Raw genomic sequence first — 24,547 nt, 5'->3', positions numbered from 1 at the left:
TTAATGGGGACAGTTTTTTATATTTACAAGATGAAAAGTTATGGGATGGATGGTGGTGATGCTTTCACAACATTTATGAATGTATTTAATACCTCTACACTGCACATTTAAAAATGATTATGATGGCCTGGCTGGTGTGGTTCAGTGGTTAAGCATTGACCTATGAACCAGAAGGTCATGGTTCCATGCATGGCCAGGGCACATGTCCACATGGTGGGCTTGATCCCCAGCGTGGGGCATGCAGGAGGCAGCCAATCAATGATTCTCTCTCATCACTGATATTTCTATCTCTCCCTCTCACTTCCTCTCTGAAATCAATAAAAATGTATTTATAAAAATAACTAGTGGACAATTCATCAAAGAAAAAATAAGTTTTAACTTCATTAAAATACAAACTGCTCTTTGAACAACAATGTCAAGTGGATTAGAAGAAAAGCCACAGGCTGGGGGGAAATTTGCAAGAGACACATCTGATAAAAGACTATTATCCAGAATACACAAAAAACTCTGAAGCACTCAGCAATAAGAAAACCACCTGACACTGACTGACAGACACGCGAGCGAAGCAGCCAGAGACGGCCGGAGCTGGCACCGCTCAGAACGGCCAAATCTGGGGCCCTGACAGCACCAGGCCCACGAGGACGCGAGCAGCAGGGAGGCTCTCCTGTGTGGCTTGCAGCAGGCGTGGAGCCGGCAGCTTCAGGAGAAGGCAGCTTCCCATGGGCACTGCTGCGCAGGAAGGCCCCAGAGCAAGCGGCCACTGAACCAGCAAAAGTGGAGTCATGTGACCTCCAGCTGAGGGTCTAGACCCCCAGAAGCCTGACGGAGAGACCAGGAAAGATGGCACCCTTCCTTGTCCACAATAGTTGGCAAACGGGACTGCTAGCTGGGGTCTGGATCACAGGGGAGCTAAGGCCTTCCCTTCTCATCCTCCGAGAGAGGTTTCCTAGCTCCTCGCCAAACTCTTTCTGAAGAAACAACGAGCACATCATCCCCTTCAGTCAGGGACAGGAATGGAGGTGCTGACTGACTTAGGTCACCTCTAATTACAAGGAGCATTTGCATGGGCCCTGGCACTCCCGCCCTAGGCTAAGTTGAAGAGGTGTTTAGGGGTCTTCAACTTCCCTGTGGATTCCCCTTGTAACTCCAGGATGTCCTGTTTCCTAAAAATGAACAGAACCGAACCTGAACCCTGGAGGGAGGAGCAAACACAGCTGGGCACCAAGAGCAGCGCTGACCTCTGATTCCAAGCCCCCGCTAATAAGAAAACCGGAGGACTCACAGACACAGCTCATCAGAGATGTGTTCAACTACAATCTTAACAGTAGGCCTATGCTGTATGCCCTTTTTGATGTCCTATAGCACCTAGTACATAAATACTTTGTGCTAACAAATTTATTGGCCACTTATTAAATACTTTAGACTGATATTAATATACTAGAGGTCTGGTGCACTGGGGGAGAGGGGAGACGAGATGGTGTCCCTCAGCCTGGCCTGTGCCCTCTCACAATCCGGGGCCCCTTGGGGAATGTCCGCCTGTGGCTTACGCCCATTTCCCTTAGGGATCAGACCTAAGCCGGCAGTCAGACGTCCCCCTCACAGTCCGGGACCCCTCTCTCCTTACCACCTGCCTGCATGGAGGCAGGAGAGGCTCCCGCCACCACCGCTGTGGTCGCCAGCTATGAGCCCAGCTTCTGAGCGGCGCTCCCCACTGTGGGAGCACACTGACCATCAGGGGGCAGCTCTTGTATTGAGCGTCTGCACCCTGGTTGTCAGTGCACATCATAGTGACAGGTCATTATGCCGTTTGGCCAATTTGCATATTAGAGTTTTATTATATAGGACAATTCCAAGAGGACATGATTTTTGAGTTTAGAGAAATAACCTCCTTATTTCTAGAAATAAATATTTGTCCATGTTTATAGATTTAACATTTTGCTTTGAAGTATATTTTACATTTAATGGGAAAATAATGGAAAATTATAGAACCTTGGTATCCTTATACAAAATTTTGACCATTTCTAATTATCGTATGTGATAAAAGGGTAATATGAAATTGATTCATAATCAAGGGAAGTTTGATAGGAAGTTTGATCGGAGTTTAACCTGCCAACTGCGCACAGCCCCTCTCCCAGCCGGCCCCACCCCCATCAGATATCCCCCATCCCGATTGGGGGTGGGGCCAACTGGACGCCACCCGTGCTCCGGGCCTCTAGCCCTACCTAATAAAAGAATAATATGCAAATTAACCATCACTCTGCTACACCCATAAATCACACCTACCAATCAGAGCGAGTATGCAAATAAAACCAACCAAGATGGCTACAGACACAGAGAGCAGGAGGAAGGCTTGGGTTTCCCCAGTAATGGAAGAAGCCAAACTTTCTGCCTGCCCTTGCTGGCCTAGCCTCCACTCCAGCTACAAAGTTTCAATTATAGAAGATACATAAAACCCAACAGAAATGGCTGCAGGTCATGGAGCCAGCAGGAGGCTTGGCTCTGCTCCAGGTTACAAAGTTTCAATTGTAGAAGGTAAATAAATTCCAGATATCAGGGCCTCCACTTGGGTCACCAGGGGGCATAGCTGGCCTGCAAACTACCACAGGCCCCTCCCTCAGGCTGCCCCACGCCCCAAGGAAACCCCCACCCTGATCTGGGATATCCTCCAGGCAAACCAGCCGGCCCCCACCCGTGCATCAGGCCTCTATCCTATCTAATAAAGGAGTAATATGCAGATTGACCATCACTCCAACACACAATATGGCTGCCCCCATGTGGTCAAAGATCCTGCCCCATGTGGACACAAGATGGCCAGCAGGGGAGGGCAGTTGGGAGGCACCAGGCCTGCAAGGGAAGGCAGTTGAGAGGGACCAGTGCTGCAAGGGAGGGCAGTTGGGGGCAATCAAGCTTCAGGGGAGGGCAGTTAGGGGTGACCAGGCGGGCAGAGGAGGGAAGTTGGGGGCAAACAGATTGGCAGGGGAGCAGTTAGACATCAATCAGGCTGGCATGGGAGTGGTTAGGGGGTGATCAGGCTGGCAGGCAGAAGCGGTTAGGGGCAATCAGGAAGGCAGGCAGGCGAGCAGTTGGAAGCCAGCCATCCTGGATTGTGAGAGGGATCCCAGGATCGGGTCTAAATGGGCAGTCGGACATCCCTCAAGGGGTCCCAGGTTGAAGAAGGTGCAGGCTGGGGTGAGGGACACCCTCCTGCCCCCATGTAAGAATTTTGTGTACCGGGCCTCAAGTTAGGTTTATAAGCCAATCCCCTGGAACCTCTGTTTGACCCAATTCTTTTTTTTTTTTTTTTTTAATATATTTTATTGATTTTGTACAAAGAGAAAGGGAGAGAGGTAGAGAGTTAGAAACATCGATGAGAGAGTCATCGATCAGCTGCCTCTTGCACACCCTCTACTGGGGATCTGCCCGCAACCAACGTACATGCCCTTGAAGGAATCGAACCCGGGACCCCAAGCCAACGCTCTATCCATTGAGCCAAACCGGTCCCGGCATGACCTAATTCTTTCCAGCCAAGGCAGTAGGCCCCGGCAAGTGCGGTGTGTCCAGCTAAGAAGGGTGAGGAGAGCAGTGTGTCCAGCTGGGAAGGGTGAGGAGAGCAGTGTGTCCAGCTGGGAAGGGTGAGGAGAGCGGTGTGTCCAGCTAAGAAGAGTGAGGAGAGCGGTGTGTCAGCTAAGAAGGGTGAGGAGAGCGGTGTGTCCAGCTAAGAAGGGTGAGGAGAGCGGTGTGTCAGCTAAGAAGGGTGAGGAGAGCGGTGTGTCCAGCTAAGAAGAGTGAGGAGAGCGGTGTGTCCAGCTAAGAAGGGTGAGGAGAGAGGTGTGTCCAGCTAAGAAGGGTGAGGAGAGCGGTGTGTCCAGCTAAGAAGGGTGAGGAGAGCGGTGTGTCCAGCTAAGAAGGGTGAGGAGAGCGGTGTGTCCAGCTGGGAAGGGTGAGGAGAGCGGTGTGTCCAGCTAAGAAGGGTGAGGAGAGCGGTGTGTCCAGCTGGGAAGGGTGAGGAGCCCAAAGGGACACAGACCAAGCACACTGAAACCCTATATCTGAGGGACTGAGGCTCTTCTGGGTTAATAACATGGTTTAAAACAGCAGAAACTGCCCCCCAAACACTGCGTTTTGAGTGACATGTGTACACAGCAGTCACCCAGAGCCCGTGCCTGCTGGCGGTGACTCCACTCCCGCTGGGCCGACCTCCCTCTCGGCTCCCCCGGGAAACTGAGATGGATGAGGTTTTCCTCAAGAACCTGGATGTGGTTGCTTCCTCACTTTAAGCTCAGAACTTACATCAAACAAAATGTGGGAAGGCCAATTCGCCAGGTGAAACGCAATGACTATGGCGAAGCCATGTGCGTCAGCAAACTGTAAGCCTGCTGACTGGGACACACACTCTGACGGGTAAGCCTGCTGACTGGGACACACCATTCTTGCAGGTAAAGCACAGCACTGCACCGTGGAGAGCGAGCTGGTAACTGATGCAATGACTGGCACGTCCGGACGAGCAGCAGCCACACTGGAGCAGGCCCTCAGAGGCCGCGGTCATCGGACTGCCGCCAGAGTGTGCGAGCGCCCTTGGAAGAGAAACACCAGCGTGCAAACAGTCATGGATTTCCACACACACTCAGGGGTACGTACCTGTTCCTGCAGGTCATAGTCATAGCTGTCATGCAGCAGGAGACTGAGGACATACCGCGTGTAGATCATGGCATCGATGCCACATTTCTCCAGCTCCTGTCCCAGCCAGGTCTGCACTGGACCCAGAGCATGCAGCAGAGACATTTCAGAGACCGAGACGGGGCCTGGGAAAGAGCCGGAGGAGCCTTCAGGTGGTAAACCATCCACAACCGCACAGACAGGGCGCATGAATTCAGGTGGCAGACTTCCTTAGAGCGCAGAGCATCTTCCGCAGCTGACGTGCTGTTGGTGTCGGAGGGGGTTTTCACTCCGGGGGCGGGCAGAGAGGCGGGGCATGGAGGGTGAGCATTGGTCTGGCTGGCAGGCAGCGTCTAGCCCGGAACTCCCCTCTGCGGGCGGCACCAGGTGGGATGCTCTCCTTTAACTTCCCATGGAGGCGAATGTGGGTCTGCGCAGAACGAGAGAGAGGTATGCATCACTTACACGTATAAATTAAGTTACTAATCTTTTTTTTTTTTTAATATATTTTGATTTTTTACAGAGAGGAAGGGAGAGAGATAGCTAGAAACATCGATGAGAGAGAAACATCGACCAGCTGCCTCTTGCACAACCCCCACCGGGGATGCGCCCGCAACCAAGGTTCACGCCCTTGACCGGAATCAAACTCGGGACCCTTCAGTCTGCAGACCGACGCTCTACCACTGAGCCAAACCGGTTTCGGCAAGTTACTAATCTTTTGAAAATATCCAAATGAACTGTCCCTCTTTATTAAAATACCTTTGGTATCTTAGATTTTTTTGTTGCTATAATCTTTGACATTTTAGCTAAATAGCATTTTAAACTTTAAAAATTGTAATATTTTTTAAAAGGAAAACTCAGAAATTTATATTCTTGTGCTGGTGCTCCATTAGACTCATGTTTATTTTGCTATTTCGAGAACTAGTCAAATTCTGTTCCTATGTAATACTGAAAGAATTTATCTGGTAAGAAATCACTCACGATTTTTAAGTATAACAAAAAACGAGCAACTGAATAGTAACGTCACTGAAATACTGGTAAAGAGAATTAGTCCTTTAAGTTTAAAGTTTACCACAAATAATCCATTATTTTGTATGGCTAAAGAATGTGGATTTGCCTGTCACTTATTTCATAAAAACTAAAGTGAGCCTGCCAGCATAGTTTTTATAAAGCACAATCTCTCTCTGATGTGGCACATACATATTATTTGTGGGGCCCAATATAAAATGTGGGTTAAAATCCACAGGATTAGGTGCCTGCCCCGCTGGCTTGGCTCAGTGGCTGAGCATCAACCCACAAACCAGCAGGTCACAGTTCAATTCCTGATCAGGGCACATGCCCGGGTTGTAGGCTCGATCCCTAGCGATGTCCTATAGCACCTAGTAGTGACGTTTTATCTCTTTCTCCCTTTCCTTTCCTCTCTGAAATCACTATATATATGTGTATGTATGTATGTATGTATGTATGTATATATATATATATATATATATATATATATGCTTTTTTTGTTTTTGTTTTTTTAAGAATACACGTAATCTCCCATCCTCATACGGTTCACTGTTAGTATTTTGGTGTGGGCATTACTGTTTTTTCCTTTGCATAGAACTTACATTTTATTTCAGCATGTAGAATAATAATATTTTATATTCTGCTTTTTCACCTAATATTGTGTCTTCCCGACGCTGTTCTCATGGCACTAAGAGGGCAGCACAGTCAGGTGGTGCTGTGTGACTAAGTCTAAGTCAGCTTTGTGACACACCAGCCACAGTTCAAGTGCTCAGCAGCTGGCTCCATCGTGGCACCAGGTCCTGCAGCGCTGCCCGCCACCCTCTGCTTCGATGCCGCCCATTCCCACCCTCTCCCAGCAAATGCCTGTGGGCTGAGCAGAGTGCCCAGGCCCTCCGCACGTGCCGGTGGCTCACGCAGCTGTGTGAGGTAACAATGTGCCCTCGGGAACCGCCTGGGGCGTTGGGAACCATCTACCTTTATGTTTGATAGGTCTCACATTTCAAATGGTCAAGTTTCATTACAAAGCGTATCTCGAAGCGGCCAATAACGGAGTCAGACTGCAGAACAGAAGCACAGAGGAAGCTTACTACAAAGGAAGAAGACATCAGAATGACCAGGATGAGGGCCAGGAAAAATCTGGAAAAGCTATTTAGACAAAACAGGGTAGGTTATGCTACAGAAACAAACCACCCCACATCGCAGTAGCTTAACACCAAGGCCTTTATCCGGCTCTTGCTGCCTCGTCCTGGGCTGGCAGGACGTTCAGTGTGCCCACTCAGCGCAGTCATCCTGGGAGACAAGATGGCAGTATGGCCCAACTGAACACTGCCAGCCCTGGAGCAGGAGGACTCGATCTGTCCGAAGCGCGCTGGAGCTTTGAAAGCTTCCCGGAAGTGAACCACTCACAGCTCACCAGTCAGGCCAGCCTCCTGGCCGCCTTCCCTGCAGGGTGGGACGTGCACCCTCCCGTGCCTACCTCTGCGGAGAGAAGAGGGAAGACAGAACAGGTGTCAGAGTTCACGCGGATCACTTACGTGATCGAAATAACTCTCCAGGTCAACACTGCTGAAGCCAGCACTCTGGCCAACGTGGATGGACTTCGCGAGGCCCAGCGAATTAAAACCCTGCAAAGAAGGCCCGAGTGATGTGTTCAGAGGGTTTCGGAAGGCATGAAGCCCGCTCACACATTCAGACCCAAACAGCAGCGGAGGCCCCGCCCGCCCCACCTCTAGGAAGCTCCTCTCATTACCGGGGCCACGCTGCCCTCCCATCGCCCGCTGCTCCCACGCCCTGCACGCACGCATCCCCAGCTCCTCTGCGTGTGGGCTCCTGCACAAACGGGCTCAGGCTCTTCGGGCCACTGGGACACAGTCCATGCACTGGTCAGCAGAAGGCTTAGGCCTGGCAGGCGAACTACATTCAAGTCAAACTAAATCCTTCCCAATCTAAAAAGCTGACACGGACACCTGTTCAGCCTAGGTATCTGGAATGGACAATCAGACCTACAGCCTCACTGCCATCTATAATAGAAGGGAATCAAGTCCTAGGAAATGAACAAGGCTTCGTTTTAAGATGATGTCATAAATAAAACTAGTCTATGCAAATAGGAAGAAGTGCATAAATATTAAGAAATTTCATTTTTACTAGCTAGGTTATCAGAAATCAACTGATTAGTGAGTATTCTCCAGTGGCAATTAAAATGTGTAACTGTTTTATAGATAACACTACTACTTGATAACAACAGGAATTAGCAAATTACAGGCACATAATATTAGTAGACCTGGTTAATCTCTATGTTTAAAAGATAAGGAAAAAAGATAAGAACCAAGATAGAATGATAAAAATCCAGGTGAAAACACTCTGTTCTATGTAGAAGTATAAGTACTAAGCATGTTACTGTTCCAAAGTCTGAGTGCCCATGCTCTGATGCTTAGAAAAGTTTGTTGCTGGAGAAGGCGCCAACTGAGAAGATGGAAGACCTATTTCTCAAATCCATTTTAAGAAAGTACAGAGTACAAGCTTCTTTTACAGCAAGGGAAGGGGAAATGGGAGCAACAAAAGGTAATGGACAACCGAAGACACCAGCAGGGTCTGAGGAAGACGGTTCTTAGTCTGCTGACTCTAGCTGATGTGAGTCCGTCACGAGGTTCCTGCAGATCTTTGACAAACAATACTACATGCTTTCCTTAACCTTCTCGGAGAGGCACTTTCTATAAAGGCCAAGCCAAAAGCAGAACCCCCTAATGGTGAGCATGTCTGGGCGCGAGACTAAGCAGACATTTAGCATGAAGGCCACGGGACCATCCAGGCTGAACAGCACGCAGGCAGAGGCCATGCATCTCCCTCTGGTGACACTGAATGAAAGGGAAGCGCTCTGTGGAACCCTCACAGCTTCTCCGACAGTTTAGATCCGCCTCTGTTTTAACGGGGCCGCCTCTTAAGGAGACGGCCTGCTTATGTAAAGTAACGCTGTTTTAGTTCTTTTATCGATACTTGACTGGCAGCTATTTGATGATTCATACTCATCTGTTAATATTTGTGGTTTAAAAACCTGGACTGCTTTTCACAGATTAAACTCTCTTTGCAGGTTACCACATCACGATAACCACTGAGGTGCTCAGTTCCTCTCGATCTATTAGATGTCAACCATCGTTAGCAGGGCTACAAAACTGGCAGTTTTTTATGCCTGCATAAAAGTCCTTATAGATCTACAAAATGCCTTTGTCCCTAAAAGGTGAAAACTTAGAATCAGACAGCGGTGGGCGGAGGGCCGCACACTCCGCCACCAGGCTCCGGAGGCCGCAGGCGGGTCACACCCGGAGCCAGAGGACACCCAGGACGCAAGCCAGCGGGAGGAGGCCCTCCCAGGCCAGTCTTCACCTCTGACCTTGTCTGCAGTCCTGTGTCCCTGAGATCACATGCCTTTGACATGCCTGCTGTCTGTGCACCTAAGACAAGGTGCCTTTGAAACAGCAGCGTAACCCTGCCCAGACTCTGGAGGCACAGCCCTGCACCAGAGTGGGACCCCGCTGTCCCTGCCACTCACAGACCACCGCCAGTTCTGTACATGCTAACCGTGCTTTCCCATCCTCCGGTTCTGTACATGCTAACCATATGTACCCTCCTCCGGTTCTGTACATGCTAATCGTGCTTTCCCATCCTCCGGTTCTGTACATGCTAACTGTGCCGTCCCCTCCTCCGGTTCTGTACATGCTAATCGTGCTTTCCCATCCTCCGGTTCTGTACATGCTAACCGTGGGCACCCTCCTCCGGTTCTGTACATGCTAACCGTGGGCACCCTCCTCCGGTTCTGTACATGCTAACCGTGCTGTGCCCTCCTCCGGTTCTGTACATGCTAACCGTGTGTATCCTCCTCTGGTTCTGTACATGCTAACCGTGTGTATCCTCCTCCGGTTCTGTACATGCTAACCGTGTGTATCCTCCTCCGGTTCTGTACATGCTAACCGTGGGCACCCTCCTCCGGTTCTGTACATGCTAACCGTGCTGTGCCCTCCTCCAGTTCTGTACATGCTAACCGTGGGCACCCTCCTCCGGTTCTGTACATGCTAACTGTGCTGTACCCTCCTACGGACAAGAAGTGCCTGTCCCTCTGCTTTGCTTTCTATCCAAACCCAGAGGTTTCCTGCTTGGCTTTCTCCCGCCTATGGACAAAAGGGCCACGTGCTGACCTGATGGCTCAGGGAGGCCTGCATGGCGGCCTGCAAACGCAGACCTAACGTCTCCACAAAGGATGGTCTGACATTAAACTTGAACAAAAAGCAGTGACATGGGTAGTCACCTCCTAGGCCACCAATCTTTACCTTTACTGAGCTTACTGTCTTTTTGCATCTACGATAACATGTAAAATGTCAAGGTAACTTCCCTTTTTCCCAGATCCCTCAGGGCACAACCAAATGCAGGGCTCAGAAAAACAAATAAGCCAAGATGGGAAAAAAGTAGTTACTAACTAACTAAACATTAAACATAAAAACCAACTTTCAAATGACTTATGTTAAACAAAATTGATCCGTCCTTTCTTAAAGATTCTGGTCAAGTTTTCTATCATGAGAAATATTTGATTTGGGGGTTAGTAATAAGTATTCTGCTCAGTGAATATGAAAGTAGACAACTCTGGAAATAGAGTATCATCCCTGAAATATCTAATAAATTAGAGTAATCTTATCCAAATGCATCTTTCAGGTATTAACCAACCACCAGTAACTATAAATGCTGGCATGACTTTTGCCTTGAGACGTTAAAGACCCTAGAACATTCATGTTTCAACGTAAAAAATCTGTACAATTTATACTAAGGTCACTGCCTACAAATAAAATCCCCTAGCCTGTGCTCTAAGCCCACTGGGCCTTGTACTGCACAAGAATCTCGCAGCGCGCAGACGCACACTTTTAACTGCTATCCTTCCTTCAACAGTGGCATTCTTCCCATCCCAGAGAAAACCTTACATCCATTCATCACACCACTCTGCTCCCTCCCTGGTCACCAGCACCTTCTCTGTACCTGCATCCCCGCTGTGTGATCCATTATGTCCTAGTAAAATCCCGCGTGTCCTTCCGCCCTGGGGCAGGGAAAGATGAAGCACTCGGGTTGGATTCAACACTCACAGGAGAGCCAGCGCCAGCAGGCCTCACAGACTGACTTCCCACAGGAGGTGCTGGCAGCGGCAGGGTGAAACGCAGGGGAGGAGCCAACACACAAGGGTGTCTCTCAGGCTCGGAGAGCGTGACTAGAGCAGCTGGGAAAGGCCTTGGGAGAGGAACAGCACGGGGGGGCTCTGCCGCGTGTCGGCTGGCCTGGCCACGGGTGCCCGACACTGGGCACAGGTGCCCGACACTGGGCGCCCGACACTGGGCACGCACGATGCCGGTGTCTGCCAGGTGCTTCTCGAGGACAGTAACGTCCAGATCCGTGGACTGAGCACAGCAGGCCGCCCTCCCGTTGGGTGGGCCGCAGCCAGTCTGCGGGAGGCTGAATAAGTTAAGGCTGAAGAAGAAAGAACCTGCATTTTACCAGGTCTGAGAACACGGTCTTCAAATACCCTCCTCCACACTCATGGTCAGAAAGATATGTCTCCAAAAGCATTCAAGTTTTTCTTGGCACATTTGTGCTTTAAAACCAGAAGAGTTCTCCAGCATTAACGTCCGTGGTCACCTCTCCTGCCTGGTGCCACCACCTTCCCCGTTGACTTCTTCCGTCAGTCCCCACAGCAAACCCGAGGCACACGTGTGGAATTGAAAGTTTTCCGGTAGCCACAGTAAAAGGGAAAAGCAAATAAAATCAATTTGTTTGTTTACTTTTTGTTACTTCTCATGCAGGGATATTTTTTTCATTGATTTTTAGAGTGAAAGGAGGGAGGAGAGGGAAGAGAGAGAAACATCAACATGAGAAAGAAAACACACATCAATTGGTTGCCCCCCACGCATGCCCCAACTGATACTGGGGATCAAACCTGCAATCCAAGAATGTGCCCTTGACTGGGACTCGGCCCCTCGGCCCTTAGGTACATGTGCCGACGCTCCAATCACCGGGAAATACTGGCCAGGGCCCAGTGAAATTACTTTTAATATATTTCACTTAACTCGATATATCCAAAATATTATCACTATAAATACAATACAATTTAAAGATTACGGATGGTATTTTACATTCTTTTTTCCCATACTGAGTCTCTAAAATCTGGGGAATATTTGACACAAGACAGCTCAAGTAAAAATAGCCACTTCTCGCCGAAACCAGTTTGGCTCAGTGGATAGAGCATCATAGTCTGCAGACTGAAAGGTCCCAGGTTCAATTCCGGTCAAGGGCATATACATTGGTCGTGGGCACATATCCAGCGGAGGATGTGCAGGAGACAGCTGGTCGATGTTTCTCTCAGCGATGTTTCTAGTTCTCTCTCTCTCTCTCCTTTCCTCTCTGTAAAAAAAAAAAAAAAAAATCAATAAAATGTATTTTTTAAAAAATAGCCAACACCTCAAGTGCTCAGAAGCCACGTGTGGCTCGTGGCTCCGTACTGAACAGCACGTTCTAAGTGATCTCCAGTCCCAAGACTTCAAATCCTATCAATGTAGCAATTCCTGCAAGTGTCCTCTCTCCTCTGCTTCTCTCATGAACCCCAGAATTCCAGAGTCATCAAGGTACATGAGGTGTCCAACTGCCGCTCAACTTATGTCTTTTTTTGGTGCATCCTCACCCGAGGATATCTTTCCACTGATTTTTAGGGAGAGTGGAAGAGAGAGGGAAAGACAGAGGAATATCAATGTGAAAGAAACACAAGGACTGGTTGCTTCCAGCACGGGCCTTGACCAGGGCCCGGGCCAAGGAGCCTCCTGCAATTGAGGCACATTCCTTGACCAGAATAGAACCTGGGACCCTTAAGTCTGCAGACCAATGCTCTATCCACTGTGCCAAACTGGCTAGGACACAACTTATCCTCTAATAATAAAGGGCTAAGCCGGGACCGGTTTGGCTCAATGGATAGAGCGTTGGCTTGGGGACTGAAAGGTCCCGGGTTCGATTCCGGTCAAGGGCATGTACCTTGGTTGCAGGCATATCCCCAGTAGGGGGTGTGCAAGAGGCAGCTGATCGATGACTCTCTCTCATCGATGTTTCTAACTCTCTATCTCTCTCCCTTCCTCTCTGTACAAAATCAATAAAATATATAATATATATATATATATATATATATATATATATTATATATATATTATATATTTTATTGATTTTATTGATATATATATTATATATATATATATATATATATATATATACATTTAAAAATAAATAAATAAATAAAGGGCTAATATGCAAATTGACCAAACTTTGGAACAACAGGTTGCTATGGTGTGCACCGACCACCAGGGGGCAAGTGCTCAATGCAGGAGCTGCCTCCTGATGGCCAGTGTGCTCCCACAGGGGGAGCACCGCTCAGTCAGAAGACAGGTTCACGGCTAGCGAGCACAGCAGTGGTGGTGGGAGCCTTTCCCGCCTCTGTGGCACCGCTAAGGATGTCCAACTGATAGCTTGGGAGCGGGCCGAAGTTGGCAGTCGGACATCCCGAGGGCTCCAGGACTGAGAGAGGGCACAGGCTGGGCTGAGGGACCAAATCCCCGCCCTCCCCCCGCACAAATTTCATTCATCTGGCCTCTAGTGTCTTAAATAAAAATCACTCTGCATTCTCACTACCACCATCCTTGCCATGACCTTCCCAATGTCAGTCAAGGGCAACACGGTGATTCCATTGCTGAAGCCAAAAGCTTTGGCACCATACTGACTCCCCTCCTCTCACATCCCATATCTACCCATCAGCACCTCCTCTTAGTTCTACCTTCACAATGCACCCAGAACAGGGTGCTCCCATGTTCTGCCCTCCCCCGGAAAGCCTGCTGTGCTCTGAGATGTCCTCACATCTCTCCCCCCAATTTCTTCAGCTCATGTCACCTTACCAGAGCCTTCCCTGTTCACCCGGTACAGCAACACTGCCACTCCTGCTCTGTTCTTCCTCTTAGCACAAACCTTCACTTGACTTGCGGATGCACTGCTTACTCATGTCATCGGACTCTCCCACCCCTCCCAGGACAGAACAGTGCCTGCGTGTTGGCTGTCCCCTCAGGTGGCTGACAGCCTCCGCCTGCTGCACATTCCGAGTCACCCCAGAAAGGACATCAGGCCACAAGCCTCTCCGGCTGCCCACAGCAACACTGATCAGAGGGGGGCTGGACCCAGCCTCCCGGCCCAAGGCAGACCTCCTATCAGCTTGGCCATGACTTCCTCAGAACTGCCGGCCGAGGCTGCTCCACCCAGTCCCTGCTCCGCTCCCTTCCCAGTCACATCCGCTGTGCCCTGCCCTTCCTCCTGCCCTTCCCAGGCAAGTCCCCGGTGAGCCTCCTGCACGCCTGACTGCTGTCTTGGCATCTGTGCCGAGGACGAAGCAGGCACTCAAGCACTGAGTGAATGAATGACCCTCTAGTGGGGCAGTGGCAGCACGTGCACTTTAAGTTGCAAGAGCAGACACCGGGGCTCCTGCTGTCATGTTACTTGTAACCTCGGGGAAGCTTCTTGAGACCTGAGCCACAGCATCACCATCTGTAGATGGAGACAATCCCACCTCTCAAGACTGTCAGGAGGATGGAATGACAGTTTCCCCCGGTCCCACCACATGGCCGATCACGCAGGATCCATCCTGAGTGTGAGCTCATTCTCCTCTAACCCAGTCCTGTAGCTGCCCCTGAGATCTCTGCCTGTCCCTTTCCCCATGGCTTCTGACCTATTGTAATAAATAAAACCCCAAGTGACCCTATAAACCCACTGGTGATCCCTTGTTCAATTAAGCCTAACGAAAAACTCTCATTCCTATGATGGACCTGGAGTTTGTTAGGTTTTAGAAGGTGAAATATCATCGGAGATGGGTATCATATACTCTGAAACTTAAGCTGTTTCCCTAAAGCTTCATGAAAGCACACTTTTGCCCTAGCTGGTGCGGCTCAGTGGATAGTGTGTCGGCTTTTCGGACCGAAGGTTCCCAGGTTTGATTTCAGTCAAGAGCACATACCTCGGATGCAGGCTCCTCCCAGCCCGGGCCCTGGTCGGGCTCAGGCAGGAGGCAACCAGTCGATGTGTTTCTCTCGCATCTATATTTCCATCTGTCGTTCCCTTTCTCTCTAAAAATCAATGAACAAATATCCTCATATGAGGATAAAAAAAAAAAAGTACAATTGAAAAAAAAACACACGCAGTACAAAATCTAAAAATGCAGTGCAGTACCAACTTCTTAAAGCTAAGGTTTTTAAAGTCTGTTAAAATTTTTTTTTTAAGTTTGTAGCATTCTAGATTATTATGGAGTTTTTCAAGAACATATGCACTGACTTTAAGTAGATTTCAATTCAGCAGTTTTTACAAAAACCTCAAGCATGACATATGTGGGCCTCTCACATCCACAGTCTGGAAAACCTCCATCTGGGTAACTAAGTGGTCAGTGTGAGCCACACGGAGCAGGAGTGGGAAGCATGAGGTGAGGGTTCTTACTTCTATAAGCTTCTTTCAAAAAGTCTTACAGGACTGGATACATAAACTGTGGGTCCAGGGCAAAATTACTAAAATATCGAGACCGTGACAGCAGAGCATGAAACCAAGGGAGGGCCCATGTGACTGCCCAGGTTGCTCATGAGGCGGACTGTGAACCTTTGTAATTTTTAGTAATCTAATATTTAATGTGCAACACAAAAAGTTGTCATCCTTCAGAAGGAAGGCCCACAGACATATGAAAACATGCTCAAAGTCACTATCTGAGAGATGCAAATCAAAGCAACAATGCAGTACCATCTCACACCTGTCAGAATGGCAATCATCAACAAATCACCAAACGACAAGTGCTGGCGAGGATGCGGAGAAAAAGGAACCCTCGTGCACTGCTGGTGGGAATGCAGACTGGTGCAGCCGCTGTGGAGAACGGTGTGGAGTTTCCTCAAAAAACTAAAAAGGGAGCTCCCATTTGACCCAGTAATCCCACTCCTAGGAATATATCCCAAGAAACTAGAAACACCAATCAGAAAGGATATATGCACCCCTATGTTCATAGCTAAGATTTGGAAACAGCCTAAGTGCCCATCAGCAGATGAGTGGATTAAAAAACTGTGGTACATCTACACAATGGAATACTATGCTGCAGTAAAAAAAAAAAAAAGGAGTTCTTATCATTTGCAACAGCATGGATGGACCTGGAGAGCTTTATGCCAAGTGAAATAAGCCAGTCAGAGAAAGATAAATATCACATGATCTCACTCATTTATGAAATATAATGAACATAAACTGATGAACCAAAATAGATCCAGAGACAAAGAAGCATCTATCAGACCGTCAGACCTCAGAGGGAAGGCAGGGGAGGGTGGGGGTTAGGGGAAGAGATCAACCAAAGGACTTGTATGCATGCACATAAGCCTAACCAATGGACACAGACACCAGGGGGGTGAGGGCATGAGTGGGGGGTGGGGGAGGCAAAGGGAGGATAAGACACATGTAATACTTTAATCAATAAAGAAAATTTTTTTTAAAATTAAAAAGGTATAATCCTTAATAATACAAAATTACATTACAGGACCACTTCAGAGAAAAATATCAAGCCTAATGTCTAAAATTATTAAAATATAGCCATCAAGAAAAATTCTCACATGGTCAACAATTCAGAGGAGTTAGCCACGTGCTGGTCAGCTTTCTGTCGGCTGCACCGGGCAAGGAGGTTACCATCAAGCTCCCCAGGACACACGCCTGGAGTGCCCACTGCAGGGGGAGGCCCGCCATCAGCAGGGGACAGACACACGGAATTCTGGGACCGTAGGAAGCGTGACGGGATCTGTACAGGAAGCAGATCTGGGTGCCTGATAAGAAAAGCGCCCAAGACACAGTCTAGTGTTTGTTTAAACACGGAACACGCTCTACCGTGACCCCACTTTGTACAAGTACAGGCTTCATTTTTTTATGCCATCCAAGAAACTTAATGGTTTTTCAAGATGAGCACAGGATGGGAAGGAGTGAAGATTTACTTTTCATCTTAAAATTTACTTCTTTCTTAGGTTTAAAAAAAAGAAAAAAAGGCTCGCCCGGCGTTGTCCCATGCACTGAGAGCACCGGCTCCATCCCAGTCAGAGCCAGGCCTGGCTGCAGGTTCCATCCTCAGCCCCAGGCAGCATGCAGCGGGAGGCAATGAGTGGACCTGCAGCCCAGGCCTGGCTCTGACTGGGATGGAGCCGGCGCGCTCAGTGCACAGGACAACGCCCAGCAAGCCACACTGGCCGGGCGAGCCATTTTTATTTTGAAAAATCTAAGGAAGTTTTTTCTCTCTCTTTCTCCCTTCTTCCTTCCTTTCCTCTCGATTTTTTTTTTATTAAGGTATTATATGTGTGCATATCTTACTATTGCCCCCCCCCCATACAGCTCTCTCCCTTCTTCCCACTCTTTAAAAAAATAAATGGAAAAAATATCCTCAGGTGAGGATTAACAAAAACAAATTAAAGATACATGATTCTATTATCTTCAGGCTTTTAAATAAATAAATAAATAAATGGGCTTTATAACACTTATATTCAAAACAATGTTTTGGTAAATAATAAAAAATATACTTAACAGTTTTAAGTTAAGCTTTACATTTTATAAAAACAAAAAACTCATTAGTTTGTAATAGCAAAAAATTATTTAAATTACTATCAGTAGCCAATTATTTGTGGTAATAACCAAAGAAAGCTGCAGCAGGTAACAACCACCAACAGAAAACGGATAAAAGGATGTGTCAATTCAATTTTAACTTCCTCTCGATTAAAATCTTCAGGGAAGATGCTAACAAGGAACAAAATGTTAGACATCTAAGAAAAGGCAAGTAACTGAAGAAAAAAAGTAAAGAACTTGAATAAATCCCCAAATCAGGGAAAACATTTTGAATAATGATGTACTGGCTATTAAGATTCCAAAGATAATCAATAAAGAAATTTAAAAAAATTCCAAAGGTCCTCTGAGAAATTAACTGAGCTCCAAGCAAACTCCTGGTTGAAGGGGGAAATAAACACCCCCCTCACCCCTCATATTCTACCTCTCTTCATTACCATTTTACCCCAAAAAACAACTCTGAAAATGCATTGAAGCATATTTCTTTACGCTTACTTATCTGCATGTATCTTTTCCTCACAGGGATGGACTCATTCATTTCCATACGCACTGAGCGCCACTGCCCTGCGCCAGGCACCATAAACTAAAGACTCCCTCAGTGACCAGGCTCGCTCTGGTCACTAGAGAATCACACACACACACACACACACACACGCCTGCACCCATGGCACTCACCTTCCTTCATCACTCCAGCTAGAAGCACACACGCACGGGGTAACACATTCTCAAGCATTTTTGTTAACTATTTATTTTCTAACTGTTTTATTGTCTTTATTTCTAGTACAGTTACTAGTTCATTCATTTAGTGGGCTAGTCCTATCCCTAATTCTTTGGGGCAAGTTTTAAGAGCAGTTTATTAGGAATATGTAGATTTCCAATTTTTTTTTAAAGTTCATTATCACAAATACAGTCACTGTACGTTAAATAGCAATCAACACATATTCTTGTATTGCTGCAAGTAGGAAATTCCATATTATTTTAGAACTAACAGTACCTTTTCAATTTTCTGGAAAGAGCTTGTTAGTAACTAGTGCATATTAACTGAAAAATAACTAAATACTGAATTGCAAGTTTCCAAATTATAGCTGGTTTTCCTCCCCTCCTTTCTCCCTAGTGGGTCAGGGGTAAGGCTGCTGACCAAAGAGGACAGAGAAGCCTCATTCAGGGCAGAAGCTTGAAGATGATGTCTAAACCAGAATTTCCATTTCAGCCATCATTCCCAATACTACATAGGGAGACAATATTGTTTAATGAATTATTTCAAGATATAAGATTGAAATGGAAAACTGTTTTACTGAAAAGAACACACAGTGTTAAATCACAATTCCATTTCCCACACGAGCCACATGCAGAAGAAACTGCAGGGCCCACAGCCAGCTTCGCTGTCTTCACAGCAATCTGGGCCACCATCATGAACCGACTTGTGCAAAACCCTCTCCAACCAACGCTCGCTTTTCTGCTTGTTCCCAGACGAACGAGAGAACAGAGGTGCAGTTGGAGACCACACAGGCCCAGAAATAACCCTGTGGGCACTGTTACAGTAAACCAGCGTAAGCTGTAAGCCCAATCAACTTACCCACCACTACTGTGCCTACACCTGCTCCAGCTGAGCTAAAAGCTGCCTCTCACTGAGCACTTACTGCGTGCTGGGCCCTGTTCGAGGGCCATGTGGACGGACTCAAGGAGCTCTCATATCCAGCCACTCCGACCCCTCCCCTCTGCTGGAATCAGAGACTGGAGGCTAAAGGAGTTAATTCAAACACTCAGGGAATAAGTACCATGTCAAAAGCTACCCTGCACATTAGTGGGAGTCAGCAATGGATAAGATCTCCCTCTCTTCCCTCCAGGAGTTTACAATCCAGGCAAGACCTCCATGTAAAGACTTAACTACAAAGTCAAGGGGAAAAATTAGCTAAGTGGAGGTACCAGTCAAACATCGTGTGGGAGAAGAATGAGGAGTTAATTCTGAAAAACAGGGGAAGCTTCTCATAGAAGCAGAAGTGTTTAAGCCAAACCTTCAGTATTAAGAATTCTGACGGAAGAAAGAGCCAGAAAGGACATTCCAGAATAAAGGAATTGGACAACCAACCATGAGAGCAGCCAGAGGTCTAGTGTTGAAACACAGTGACGAGAGAGACCCAGTAAGAGATCAAGCTCAAGGTTGGAATGAGGCCAGCTGGCGTAAGGTCTCATAATGATTTCCTAACCCTGAACGTGACTTCTCAACAGGGAGGGCCAGGTGGCAGTGCCTCCAAGGGAGGGCTCTTAGGAGTCAGCCCACCTACCAGCAGAACCAGCCATACCCTCCCCGTGTGACGGGGGGCGGGGATGCTGAGAGCCTGGTGCACACTGGGGAAGGCGTGCTATGGTTTCGTTCACATGTTAAATCATCTGTAAAGATGCGGGAGGACCAGAGACAGAGAAATCGAGGCCGGTCAGCAGCAGGCTACTTAACTGAGTGACGAGGGCCTGAGGAAAAGGTGGGTGAAAAGACACGTGGAGGCAGACGGGGTAAAAATCTGTCAAGAAACGGAAGACGCCGAGTTTCCAGCCTGGGTAATGAGGACGAATGTGCTGGAAGTAAGGCCTCTCACTAACTTACAGCGGAACGAGGACACGCAGGACACAAAGTATGGCCACTTTAAGTGACACGACAACAAAAATAGCACAGACAAGACTGCTCTCATTTCACAGAACAAAGAGACTAAAGTCCGAGAGGGATGTAACCGCCTTGCCCACAGTGCCCGGGGTGAGCACTGCGCCAGCACAGCCGCGGCTTCCATTGCAGGCCGCGTGCTCTCAATAACCCTCCCAGCAGAAACTGCTATCTAATGGCTTGATAAATCGTGTTTAAAACCATTTTAATAAAAGGTAATCTGCTGGGAGTGCGATTGGATTTCAAAGGGAAGGTGTCCTGAAGCGTGTGCCCTGGCTCCCTCCGCCCGGAGCAGGTGCGGCCGCCCCGCGGCGGCAGGCAGGCTCCTGGTCCTGGCAGCTGGACAGATGGGAGGCGGCTGTTTGTACTTCGTATGAAGATGCCACTTGGAATCACATGAGAGGCCAAAAATAACTGAAAAGAAATATTCTAAGTATTAACTACCTTCAACGCAGTATTACTGCGTTTTGAATGTTGTGGTTGGTACTCTGATGTTTGCTATTAACATATCTCATAACAATAACACACTACATAAGGCGATTACAGACTCTAGCAAACATTTGAACACTTTCATGTTTGAACTCCTGAGCAAGGTGTTGGGGCTAATGTAACACAGCCAGGGTTTAACGTACACAATGCAACACGATACAGGCAATACTGCAAGTAAAAATGGAGGGTTATGACTGTAGAAAAGAATAACTCATTTTACAGGATTTCCAAAGGACTCCAGACAGGACGCAAAATCAATCAGATGTGGGCTTTTAAAAACTGGAGGGGAGCACTGGCCAGTTTGACTCCTCAGCCCGCGGACTGAAGGGTCTCGAGTTCGATTCCTGGTCAAGAGCAGTACCTGGGTTGCAGGTTTCATCCTGCAGGTTTCATGCAAGTCAGGATACGTGTGGGAGGCAACCAATCAATGCGTCTCTCTCACATCGTGTGTCTCTCTTCTCTCCCCTCACCCCTCTTACTCCCTCCCTTCTAAAATTCAATGGAAAAAATATCCTCGGGTGAGGATTAACCAAAAATTTTAAAAACTGGGGGTGATGGGAGTGAGACAAGCATTCCAATCAGAACTGAGGCTAAAGCAAAGAAGGAAGCAGCAGCTGGCATGTTCCGAGACCAAGAGTGGTCCTGACTGGCGGCACAGTGTGGAAAGGGAGGAAAAGCACAGGCGAAGTTCAGAGACGTCCGGGGCCAGGCCACGAGGGGCCGTGAATGTGAGGCTGGGGGCCCGGATTCCACTCCCCAACCAGCAGGCAGTCTTAGGAGCTTTCTGAGCCAGAGACTGGCAAGATCTGATCTGTGTTTCAGAAAGATGACTCTGGTGGCCAGAGAGGAGGAGGCGGTGAGGAGCCTGAAGATTAAGCTGTAAGCCAAGAAAGGAATCAGAAGCTTTGAGACATTGGCACTAACCTAGTACTTTTAACGGGGCTGAATGTTGCTGAAATTATTTCACATCTCCCTTACTTGATCATCCCAACCTTCCTGAGACCGGTATCGTCATTATTCCCATTTTACTGATGAGAAAACTGGCTCAGAGGCCACTAATTGTAGCAAGTGAAATGCTGCTAAAACAGAGGAAATCCAGGCTCGGTACTTTTCCACACTGGGCAAAAAATTTTTAATCCTTTTGCTTTTGAAAAACAATACTGCTACTGTAAAAGCAGAGTGATCTATAAGATCACTAGAGAAGTATTAAAAATCCATGTAATTTTCCCAAATGTTTGCAACTTCTGTAATAAATAAGCTAATTAGCCTTAAAATAGTTATAGATGTGCTTTCTGTTAACCCCGTGTTAAAGACCTGTCCTTTAAAAAATGAACAAAAAACCCCCTGGTACCTCTAATCCCACGTGCTATGGAGTTAAATATTTAAGAATAGTATTCTGCCCTCTATTCCAAGTTCAAGTAGCCAAACTGGCATTTCATTGACAAAACCGGCTTACGTAGAAACCAGTGCACCTGTGCCCCAACTGAAGCCCTAAACTACTTTTTGAATTATTAAAAGTTCATTATTTAGCAGGGCACAGCAATTGAATATAGAATACAGGGTGGGACAAAAGGTTTACAGTTGTTCACATGGAAAGTAGTACCATAACTAAGTAACAGTAAAGAATAAACTCGGTGTTTCATGAAGGCACACCTTCACAGCTCCTTTTGCCCACCCTGGGTAAGAAGTAACTGCAAGGAGCTTACCTAATTCAGAAAAAGTTTGTCACAGAAGAATAGCATAAAGATCCGGAGACCCATTCAAGAATGGATGGTTCCAGCCCTAGCTGGTTTGGCTCAGTGGATGGAGCATCTGCCTGTGGACTGAAGGATCCCAGGTTCCATTCCTGGTCAGGGCACATGCCTGGGTTTTGGGCTCAGTGCCCAGTAGGGGGCATGCAGGAGGCAACTGATCAATAATTCTCATCACTGATGTTTCTATCTCTCTCCCTCTCCCTTCCTCTCTAAAATCAGTAAAAATAAACATATATTTTTAGCCCTGACCGGTTTGGCTCAGTGGATAGAGTGTCAGCCTATGGACTGAATGGTCCTGGGTTCGATTTTGGTCAGGGGCATGTACCTTAGTTGCAGGGACATCCCCAGTGGGGGGTGTGCAGGAGGCAGCTGATCGATGTTTCTAATTCTCTATTCCTCTCCCTTTTTATCTGTAAAAAAAATCAATAAAACATATTAAATATATATGTATAAATACATATATACATATATATATATACATATTTTTTAAAAAAAATTTTAAGTGGGTGGATCCAAAACAACTGATGAGAGAACATCTGACCTTCAGAATGCAGAGTGGTAGGTTTTTCCCTCTCCCCTTTAAATTCCAAAGTCTATGAAATGGTCAAGATGTTCTGGCGCAGGCCTTACATTACAGAGGAGAAATCTGGATTACTCACAACACCTATTATCAAAACTGCTTGCCCCCAACCCACCTCACCAAACTTCTACCACCGTTTTGGTTTTTTTTTTTTTTTTTTTTTTTTGGGGGGGGGGTTAACATGCAAAGACCCAAAGATGTCAACCTGCTCAGGAACTTGGGAGAAGTATCCAGCCTGCATATCCAAGGGTCCAGCCCAAGTAATTACTGGCAGAACTGCATTCAGTTAAATCATTCCGATGGCCCGCATGCCCCCGCCCCGCCTCTCTGCTGTACTTTCTACCCGCTGACGCCTCTACAGCTTCCCCGCGGAGGGCAGGACTGAGAGGTGGCGAAACAGAAATCAAAACTGGGCCCGTCCGTTTGGGCGGCTGCAACCAGGAACGCGCAGGCCCCCCCGTCGGTGCAGCCCGGGCCGCGCGCTCAGCCCCGGGCCGGCGCGCCGCAGGTCCCCGCCGCAGCCGCCTCTCCCGGGCGGAGAGGAGCGGGGGCCGCAGAGGCCGCGGGAGCTCGGGAGCCAGGGCTCGGGACCTGTCGCTCTGGCCCCTCTGCCGCGGCCAGTGACTCTGCGGGCCTGTCATCCCCGAAGGGAAGGCGGCCGTAACCTTCGCCAAACCTTGTGCCGCGCCCGCCCCGCGCGCGCCCAGCCCAGGCCCCGGCCCCCGCCAGGCCCTGCCCCCCGCGCGCCGCGCCACAGGCCCGCGCGCCCGTCCGTCAGGCCGGCCCCGCCCCGCGCAGCCCCTCCCCGCCGGCGGCTTCCCTCCCGGGCCCCCGAAGGACAATGCTGGCGGGGAGGGGGCCGCGCCGGAGCGCCCACCCGCGGGCCGGCCGGCCGGCCACGCCAGGACCCCGCCGCCGCCGCCGCCGGGGGCTCCGCAGCCTGGGCCCGCGTCCGGCCCGCGCTCACCTCCCCCCGAGAGCCGCTCCCAGCGCCGCGACACCGGCCCATTGTGCGCACTCATCGTCCGCCCCTCGCTCTCCCGGAGCGCGGTCCTAGCCGGGCCGGACCGGTCCCCGAGCCCGCAGCCCGCCGCACGCCGGGCCGGGCCGGGGCGCTCGCGGAGCCCGCGGCTCACGGGGCGGCCCGGCCTCCCTCAGGCCGGCCCCGGAGTCCCTCAGCCGCGGCAGCCCGCCGGGTCCCCGCCCCGCCGGCCGGCAGTCCGAGGGGCCGCGCCCGCCCGCCCGGCCTCCTCCCGGTACCTGCCGAGCGGCTGCGGCTGGCGGCGGCGCCTCCTCTCCTCCGCGGGCTCCGAGCGGCACCGAGCGCCGGCGGCCCTGGCCTGCGCCTTACGTAAAGCGGCGGCGGCCCCGGCGCCACTCGCGGAGGGCGGGAGGCTGCGCGCGGCGCCGCTCCGCTCCGTTACCCGGCAACCGGCCTCAGCGCGCCGCCGCCCGGGCGCGCTCCGTATCCTTCCGCCCGGCGCCGGGATTACATCAGCGCGGCCCGCCCCGCCCCGCCTCCGGCCCCGCCCCCCGGCCCGGCGCTGCGGGCGGAGGCGGGCGGAGCGCGCGCGTGCGGGCCGGAGCCCTGCGGCCGGGGCGGGCCGGGGGCGGGACCGGGGGCGGGGGCCGGACGCCGCCGGGAGGTTGCGGGGCAGGAAGCCCGCCCCGCGTACGGGGCGCAGGAGAGGAGGCGCCCCCTCCGGAGGGGCGCGCGGGGCTGCTCTTTGCAAA

General features: G+C 49.4%; 1 protein-coding gene and 1 long non-coding RNA gene across 3 annotated transcripts in view; one reads left to right on the top strand and one right to left on the bottom strand.

Annotated features, from left to right (window-relative positions):
• The window catches only part of LOC118709153, a 42,049-nt gene extending 29,445 nt beyond the window's left edge, over positions 1–12,604 (top strand). Inside the window, exon 4 of the long non-coding RNA XR_004984864.1 lies at positions 12,567–12,604. This is a non-coding gene — a long non-coding RNA (uncharacterized LOC118709153). The remainder of the gene's footprint in view (positions 1–12,566) is intronic.
• The window catches only part of LOC118709086 (TBC1 domain family member 14), a 136,821-nt gene extending 112,635 nt beyond the window's left edge, over positions 1–24,186 (bottom strand). For both annotated transcript variants that reach the window (XM_036420912.2, XM_036420945.2), the window contains exons 1-2: positions 24,074–24,186; positions 4,639–5,086 (exon numbers count right to left, since the gene is read on the bottom strand). In XM_036420912.2, coding sequence (XP_036276805.1) covers positions 4,639–4,866 — 228 coding nt within the window. In that variant the 5' untranslated portion in view covers positions 4,867–5,086; positions 24,074–24,186. The remainder of the gene's footprint in view (positions 1–4,638; positions 5,087–24,073) is intronic.
• Positions 24,187–24,547: the final 361 nt, after the last annotated feature.

Source organism: Pipistrellus kuhlii, unplaced genomic scaffold (genome assembly GCF_014108245.1).
Source record: "Pipistrellus kuhlii isolate mPipKuh1 unplaced genomic scaffold, mPipKuh1.p scaffold_m20_p_1, whole genome shotgun sequence".
NCBI classification, from domain to species: domain Eukaryota; kingdom Metazoa; phylum Chordata; class Mammalia; order Chiroptera; family Vespertilionidae; genus Pipistrellus; species Pipistrellus kuhlii.
This window is presented reverse-complemented; position numbering and strand designations above follow the sequence as displayed.